At 43.5% G+C, this 9,027-nt stretch overlaps 2 protein-coding genes across 2 annotated transcripts; one reads left to right on the forward strand and one right to left on the reverse strand.

Moving 5' to 3' along the window:
* Window positions 1-3,637: 3,637 nt before the first annotated feature.
* LOC138056121 (uncharacterized) lies at window positions 3,638-6,655 on the reverse strand. Its single transcript, XM_068901954.1, has 3 exons — window positions 6,628-6,655; window positions 6,176-6,344; window positions 3,638-6,044 (listed from the first exon to the last, which is right to left on the reverse strand). The coding sequence occupies exons 1-3, from the start codon at window positions 6,653-6,655 to the stop codon at window positions 3,638-3,640; spliced, it is 2,604 nt and encodes an 867-aa protein (XP_068758055.1).
* Window positions 6,656-6,963: 308 nt separating this feature from the next.
* LOC138056122 (uncharacterized) lies at window positions 6,964-8,460 on the forward strand. The gene has a single exon (XM_068901955.1). The coding sequence runs from the start codon at window positions 6,964-6,966 to the stop codon at window positions 8,458-8,460; it is 1,497 nt and encodes a 498-aa protein (XP_068758056.1).
* Window positions 8,461-9,027: the final 567 nt, after the last annotated feature.

The raw sequence follows: 9,027 nt of genomic DNA on the forward strand, positions 1-9,027 counted from the left end.
CAAAAGTCTTATTACGTTGTCATTTTTTCATGCCTATACATTTCTTCCTTATAACAAGCATTAGAGGAGCAGAATTTGGAAACCATTCATTGATTTATTTCACCATTGTGCACACATAAATTAATCTAATTAATGAGGGTAAACAGTGGTATGGTCAAAAGTCGGGTATGACAAACAATGCACTCGTTTTGCACTTTAACAGGGAAATTACAGACTTGTCGTTTTTCATTAATTAATAACAGGTGCCGTTTTCATTAGCTTTGTATTTTCAGGGTTTCAGCCTGAGTGTTTCAAAAGCAGAGCACCAACCATTGCCGATGAACTGTTCTTTTGCTACAACTGATTTTGTCAGTCCTATCGCAGAAAGAAACGTCTTCAGGGGCGTTATACATTTGCATAGCTATTCTGACTCCTTGGTATATAAAATATGTCATCAACGCTGACCGTTGCACTTGATAATCATGTCAGTCCGTCTGGGAATAGAGCCTATTTAAGTGTTCAGAGGACAAAATGTACTTATCACACGAGTTTGGAACTGTTGGAATATTGCACGGCGTATATTGCATCGCACAGCTTCATACCAACGCACACCAATACTCAGACAATATTGTAGCGTACCAAAAATATTAAGATGCTGGTTAACTTTTGACAAGGAGTTGAGATTTCGGTTGATTCTACAGGGGCATAAACGTAACGTAAGAACCGTGCGTGTCTGGTCTTCTCGAGACAGGTGAGAGATGATTTCATGCAGACTGGAACGCCTAAATTGCTCTGTTGTAAACATGACGATTCACAGCACCAGTGAAGTCGTCTCTCTGGCCTTTCTGTGGACGAATTCCAGGACCTACCGATACAATTTGAGCAAGTTTGTTAAGCTAAAATCTTCAATCGATGCTCTATTTTGCCGGTAGGACTGGGTGGCTCCACACTCATAAGAAAATCTATGAAATGAGAATCGGTGGTCTTTCCTTGTCATGGAACGGCCGAATTACCCGGAATTCCTTCTGGGCATGAAGAAGGCAAGCGGAGACTGGTCCTCATCAAATGAGGACAAAGTAGCGAGAAGACGATTCCTAGGCGGATACTAAGGAGTAGCCAAGGTGCGTGCTCTTAACATAGACTTTTTATCATAGGAACTCGGCCTGGCCTTTAGTAATTTCATGTCAAAGAAACGGTATAATGTAAATAAGAGAATAATGAGATTTGTATTTGCGATTACCTGTCCTCTTACGTACCACTTAAGTCAAACTCTACATCTCTATGCAATAGGCGCATTCAAAATTTCCTCATATTATTGCGTAAAAGTAGTTAAAGAAAGAAAAAGCTTGTCCTGCATATATGAAAAATACGTATTCTCTCCCGTTCTCTTCTTATGCATGATCTTCGTGGAAATTACATTCTGTTCGTCAATAAACATAGACCAACCAGTTATGGTCTTAGTTCATTTTTCTTACGAATTTACTAAGTACGTTGCGAAATGCGCTACCTGATTTTTCCCGTACCACCGAGTTTCCTGGTTTTAAACTAATCCAGGAACGGATTTTGTACAGCGGCTTTTCGTTTTGATTAATATATCTTTAAATATTATTTAATTCTTAGTTATGTATCTGTATATATCATGTATGTTAGCTGTAATGTCTCGAAGAAATTATTCTGAAATTCGAGATGACATAAAGTTTTATGCATGCATGTATGTTACCTTCGGCAGGGCGCATGCGTGCATTTTGTAATCTGCGACTCCAGTGCTTACCATATGACAGATAAAATGACTTTTCTCTTAAATATATAAGCCATCGAAATCTTACGTTAAATTGTAATGACAAGGGCGGTTTGGAGCTGTGAGTAGGCGTGGGATTTGTCTCATATGGTTTAGGGGCCGACATATCTCTCCCTCAATGCCATACCGGGAGGCAAGGTCGGTAGCAGAAAGCAGCGAAGGGCCAACTGCGTCCAAAAGCGATCGCACGGGCCGAAATCCCGGGATGATTCGTTTGGTACGACGCTCCAGCGCCACGTCTGGAGGTACTGCATATTTTTCTCGTCTCCGTCAGCGCATGCGTGCATGAATGTTTAGCCTCTCCGATACTTACAATATTAGACATTTACTTAGAACACTCAGCGAATGATCAGAATCATCGTGTTACAAGATCGTATTTTAGACCACATCCCCCTTCCCCCAATTCAATGTTGTGTGAGAATTTTTCGGGCGACTACTAATAGTTGTGGAAATCAACATTGGAGGAAGGGGGAAACGGGGATGGGTGTTTCAAGAAATGTGACGAGTATTGTATTTGCTTCAAGGAAATTGGCAAATCTTTAGAGGTGTAGATCAGAAGTCAAGTCTCTTTAGAAAAGAAGTGAACTTGTTACTAAGATAAAGGGAACGTCTCTTTGCATGCTTTGTATTTAAAAAGGTGGGCACTTGGTCTGAACATGATGATAATCAAGGAATATGTGTTGGAGAGTTTTTAGAAGGCCAAATAATTATAAATACTATGTGGTGTGTAAAGGAACATCTTCAATACGCTGTGTACCGCATTTCCATGTAAAGTAGTTGACACTGTGTACTTTGATTAACGTAGCGTACACATGACATCGGGGGTTTTATTTATAATCGAGACGAGAATCGAGCGAAATAAATCTTGCACTGGTACTGATCGATGTTGGCATTTGAAGGCGTGACAACGGTTAGCGAAGGGAATAAAGCTAGAGAGGTGGGGTCGCTGACGTCTTGTGAGGTTCCGTTAATAATATATCGAGTGGTGCCGATGTGGAGCTGGTACCAACTCAAGAAGAATTTACAGGATGATTAAATTAAAATGGACTTAATGTATGCAAATTGCAATTTGTATGAGAAGGTAACGCTATAGGGCGTTTCGCTGGATTCATAGGCTCAAATCTTGAAGTTTCACATCGATCTATTATCGAACACGCACTATTCACTGTACATGCAACAACTCGAACGAGAACGAACAACAACACATGATTCGCAAGACGTGTTACTCACGTGACCCGATGTCACGGGTAACACCATACTGTCCGTAACACTCCCCCCTGTTGACCAGATCATTACTTGGCTTCCTAATTCTATCTGGTCAACATAACCCTCACATGATAATCATTGAGAAAACTGAACATAACAATTATTCCTTGAGAAAGCACAGTTCATTAATTCAGATCCTCCAACCAGGTCTTCCATCTTCGGTCGGCTTTAACTGCAGTCACTCTTCTTGGACGGCTTTGTCTCGCTACTGGTTGCTCAACTTCAGTAGTAACTGGATCAGGATTCTTACTTGAGCAATCTTCGGACGCTTGTCGCACAGGAACATCACACTGGATCTCTAAAGGGTAAAGTCGCTGAACTGGACGCTTAAGTTTCACAGATTTCCCTCCCTTGCTTCGAACTTCGACAACAGCTCCTCTGATACAGCTATCTGCTTCAGCGATGAGATCCAAAATCTTTCCAACTCGACTTTTTTTCTCTGGGCTGATTTTCTTCATGCACAATGACTACATCTCCAATGGATATGGCTGTGCTGGCGTCGATTTGACTTTGGTGACGATGGGCATTTCGCAGCTCGATCAAGTACTCATTTCTCCATCTTTTCCAGAAATGGTTCAGGATATTACTCAGGTGCTACATTCTTCTACTTAGATCTTGTGGCTGGACATCAATGTCATAATCTGGAGAGTCACTTGTGTTGCTATCTGGAAGGCTCATTAGGCGTCGGCCACATAAGAGGTGTGAGGGGGTGAGGGGTTCTTCGGGATCTTCGCTTGACACATACGAGAGGGGTCGGCAGTTCAGAATAGATTCCACTTCAACAACTACTGTCTGCAATTCTTCGTAGGTGAGGATTGCACCACCAATTGTCTTCTTAAGGCACCTCTTCACAGATCTTACTAGCCTTTCAAAAATGCCGCCCCACCAAGGAGCCTTTTCGAGGTTGAAACACCACTTCATTCGTGCCTTGGCAAAGTACTGTTTCACTTCTGTGTCGTTCATCAGTCGTTTTATTTCTCGTGCTGCTGACTTAAAGGTTTTCCCATTGTCAGACACCATTAACAGTGGAGTACCACGGCGGGCGGAGAATCGTCTGAGGCTTCTCAAGAATGCAGAGGTGTTGAGGCTTGGTACAAGATCCAAATGAATAGCCCTGGTAACGCAGCACGTGTAAAGACAGATCCATACTTTCTGCTGGGGACCAGTATGATTTTTGACATAGAGAGGGCCCGCAAAATCAACCCCAGTGTAGGCAAATGGTGGACACTCCTTTACCCTGAACTCCGGGAGGGGTGGGGATGGTGGAGCCTGATATGGCCTTCCTTCGAGTTTCCGGCAAATTACACACTTGTACAGTAGCTTCTTTACAAACTGCCTGCCCTGTACAATCCAAAATCTTGCTCTTAGTTCTGTAAGGGTCAGCTTCACACCACCATGCATGACTCGTTTATGGCTGTCCTGGACTATCAGGGATGTGATGTGATGGCCTTTATCCAACAAAATAGGGTGCTTGATTGAAGGTGGTAAGTCTGCCTTGGAAAGACGACCATTACATCTCATGATCCCTTGGCTATCAGTAAAGATGCCAAACTGCTTTCTCCAAATTTCGAACTTGGGGTTCTTGCTTAGGGACTTCTGAACTTCCTTGATCCAGATAGTTTCGGCGTCTACCATGATGTCTTGAGCAGCAGACTCACTTGGCGAAGGGATGTCCTTCTTAAGCGATGACTTCATGGTCCTTACAAACTTGAGAACCAAGGCAGTAACTCTTAGCAGTCTCTGCAGATCACTAATGTCTTCCGCTCTCATGATCTGCGCTATACCACAAGGTTCAGTTGCTGCAAGAAATAAGGATGAGGTTTGGCACTCCACTTTCTCCTCAGCTCTCACTTCCTCGAAACATTCTTCAGGGATGTGTGTACTGTTGAACACACTCTTGGTGTCTTCTGTAAAGCATGTTAACCACTTGGGACCTTCCTTCCAAAGGGGACACCTTGAGAGCTCCACGGGACTGAATCCTCTCGAGGGGATATCGGCTGGGTTATCCTTTCCGTTACAGTGCTGCCATCTACTTGCTGGAACAAGGTTCCTGATCTCATTTACTCGGTTTCGGACGAATTGCTTCCACTCACTTTCCTCGCCCTTAATCCAAAACAATGTTACTCTCGAGTCAGTCCAACAGGTCATGTTTGTAATTGTTACATCCAGCTCTAAAGCTTCCTTGACATGTGTGATAAGTCTCGCTAGTACCAAGGCGGCAAGAAGCTCTAGTCTTGGAATAGTTAATTCCTTCACAGGGGCAACTCTGGACTTGGAGGCAACCAAATTCACATAACTTCCAACGGTCGTCGACACCTGCAGATAGATGACTGCAGCATAGGCTTTACTGGATGCATCGCCAAACCCATGAAGACTACAACTGAAGACCTTGTCTTGAACTCCTTGGAAATAGCATCGTGGTAACGAGAGTGCTGTTACACTTTCTAACCCATTTAGCAGCTTGTGCCACATCTTCAACACATTGCCATTCAGGGGGTCATCCCAACCAACTTTCGTTTTGCAAAGTTCCTGGAAGAACAACTTGAACTCTATGATGATTGGTGAAAGGAATCCAAAGATATCATAGAACTTCGCAGCAACACTAACAACATTTCTCTTGGTGGGTTGCAAGTCTCTTGCAAAGCTCGCTATTTCGGTTAAATCAAACATGAATACATCCTTCAAGGGGTTCCAGCGTATTCCAAGCACCTTTTGTTCCGAGCCGCTGATCTCTTCTACTCCACCAAGCATGCTCTTAGCATAAGTCTTGTCCTCTTCTGACACAACATTCCCTTCCAGAAGAGCTTGGGATGACTGTAAATGCCCAGATTCAACACTAGACGTATCGGCATTAGACTTTCTGGTTTCATTAGACTGGATTCTGTTTGTTAGTTCAGGGGAATTTGACACAAACTTCCTTAGGTTGAATCCTCCCTCAGCAAGCCTCAGCTTAGACTTCAGATATAGTTCATAAGCAGCGTCGACCTCAGAGGCTCCAGAACTTAGGTCATCGAGCGAAGAAATTTCTCCACAAACTCAGGATCGGCTTCCTTGTACTGTTCAATGTGATGCTTGATTGTGGCATTTAGCAGAAAAGGACTAGATGAGACCCCAAATACAACCCGAGTGAACCTCAGAATCACAATTTCTGGCGAGGACTTGTCTATGTCATTCACCAATAGGAATCTTAACACGTCTCTGTCTTCCTCTGTAATTCCCACCATCAGAAACGCCTTTTCCACATCACCCGTCAAGGCCACTTGATCAACGCGGAATCTTAAAAGTACATCAAATATGTTCTCTGCAAGGGGTGGACCAGTGTACACGCAATCATTCAAGGCTACACCATCAGATTTCGCGGTCTGTCGGTCCTTATAACTATTCTCCCCAACTTCCTAATAGTAATCCTGCTGCCAGTTCATCCATACAAGAAACAGGCCCTCGAGTTAAATTACCTAAACTGGACTTGAAAAGGTTTGATGGGGAAGTTAGTACATGGCCCACCTTTTGGGATGCCTTTGAATCCTCTATCCACAAGAATCCTAAATTGGCTCCTATTGACAAGTTCAATTATTTGAACTCACTTCTCATGAAACCAGCTCTTGATGCCATTTCTGGTCTGTCTCTCACCGCATCCAATTACGAAGAAGCAATTGCAATCCTTAAGAAGAGGTTTGGAAACAAACAACAGATTATAAATCGCCACATGGATATTCTTGTTAATTGATGAAGACCCAAGAAAGCTGAGGGAACTGTATGACACTTTAGAGTCTCACGTAAGAAGCCTCAAGTCTCTAGGGCTTCCTTCAGGCTCCTATGGAAGTTTACTATCATCGATTATTATTAACAAGCTGCCTCAGGAGCTGCGATTGATTATTAGTAGAGAAGTAAAGGATCAAGAATGGCACCTCGACATTATTATGCGTGTATTAGAGAACGAGTTGGAAGCCAGAGAGCGTGCAGTCCTTCATGATGAGTCTCAGTTATCAGCTGAAAGTCAGGCATTTCCAAATTTCCAGATGCGCACAACTACATCTGCCTTATTTACGAAACACTCAGGACCCACTTGTACGTATTGTAAGCAGAACCATCCCTCTAACTCCTGCAAAATGGTAACCAATCCTGCTGCCCGCAAGAATATTCTCATGAAACAAGGAAGATGTTTTGTTTGCCTCAGAAAGGATCATCTCAGCAAAAACTGTCCTTCAAAGCATGAATGTTTCAAGTGTAAGGGTAAACACCATATCAGCATTTGTCCATCCAATGGTAACAATGGTATCAATATTTCAAGAACAACACCCAAGCAAGAACTTCCTCAGAAGCAATCGGGGAACTATTGTCCCTCAGGCAGTAATGAAGGTGGCCCCAACTCTGGCGTAAATTCTTCAAGAGCCGCACCCACACAGGAACAGATCCAGAACCGTTCGAGAAATTCAAGACAGAACCTCACAGCCTTATACGTCAGTGCCTCTACTCCAGTCCTTCTTCAAACAGCCAATGCACTAAGCTACAAGCCAGGAAACTTAGCAGTCAGAGTGAAAGCCCGACTCATCCTGGATAGTGGAAGTCAACGAACCCAGGTGAGTGCAAGGCTAAGAGAGCACCTGAATTTGCCAGCTGAAAGCAGTCAAAGGATATCCATTAAGACATTTGGCTCAACAAAGGAGAACAGGCAGTGTGTGGATGTTGTTCGACTCTGTGTTACCACTGGTCAAGGGGAAGGTGTAGAACTATTTGCCTTTGTTGTTCCCATCATTTGCGATCCTCTGCAGAGCCAATCTATTGCAGAAGCTACCCACACATATGCTCATTTAAAGGGACTCGAACTTGCGGATTATGGTACTGGTGAAGACAATGTTGAGGTTGATATTCTGGTTGGATCAGATCAGTATTGGAGTCTAGTGTCTGGCAGGGTGGTAAGGGGGGAGCATGGCCCCACTGCTATTGAAACCAAACTTGGATGGGTGTTGTCAGGTCCAATTCCAGAAGGAATACAAGTTGACAGGCACCAAAGTAATCTCGTCACAACACATGTTCTTAAGAGTGCAGTAAACCCTGTTGATGTTACTAACGAGACCCTCGATGGAAATTTAAAGACATTCTGGGAAATAGAATCACTTGGCATTAAACCAAGGACATTGTATGAAACATTCCAAGAGCAGATATCCTTTAAGAACAACAGATATGAAGTCCATCTGCCCTGGAAAACACCACATCCCAGTCTTCCAGACAACTATGAGCTAAGCAGGAAGCGCCTAGAGAACCTTCTTAAACGTCTCCGCCAAGAGCCTGAAATCCTGAAGGAATATGATTCTGTAATAAAGGAACAGCTACAAAGAGGCATAGTTGAAGTTGTGGAGAAGCCTAGCGAAGGAGGAGTTGGTAGGGTTCACTATATACCGCACCATGCAATTTGAGGGTTCAAAATGTCCAGGAACAACTTCTGTAGATATGTTAAGCCTTACTGGCGATTCAACAGAGTCAGTTGAGGGTTTAACATCACTAGGATCAGCAGATACAGAAAGGTTTACCGGTGTCTTGTGTTTTGGCGCGTCCACGTTCTTCGTTGGGGGTCTCGAAGCTTCCAGAAAATCTTCAATCCTTGTAATTGTGAGTTGAATCAATTCATTTACAAGATCTGCTTCTCGGATTTCGTCTTCAATTTCCTCCTCTTCCACATTTGACAGGATTTCTTCGTCTAAAACCTTCAGGGTTCCCAATTTGGCGCGCAGAGATTCCCTTTCCTGGCGAAGCTTCGACACATGCAGTGTTGGCTCTTGTTTGTACTCGTCCAAATTAACATCGACGGTCGCGGCATCCAATTGCTCGTTAACTTCATAGGCGATGCGCTTAACGGTGGTTCTGTGTCCTTCGCGCGTAACCCTTTTCCTTGAAAGTTTCCCTTTGGGTGGCATCACTTGATAGGTAGTCGAGTCGAAGAATGAAGAAATATCCAGAGCACGTGCGTGTGGACAAGAATTGAC

This window comes from Montipora capricornis, chromosome 7, assembly GCF_036669925.1.
Source record: "Montipora capricornis isolate CH-2021 chromosome 7, ASM3666992v2, whole genome shotgun sequence".
Classification (NCBI taxonomy): domain Eukaryota; kingdom Metazoa; phylum Cnidaria; class Anthozoa; order Scleractinia; family Acroporidae; genus Montipora; species Montipora capricornis.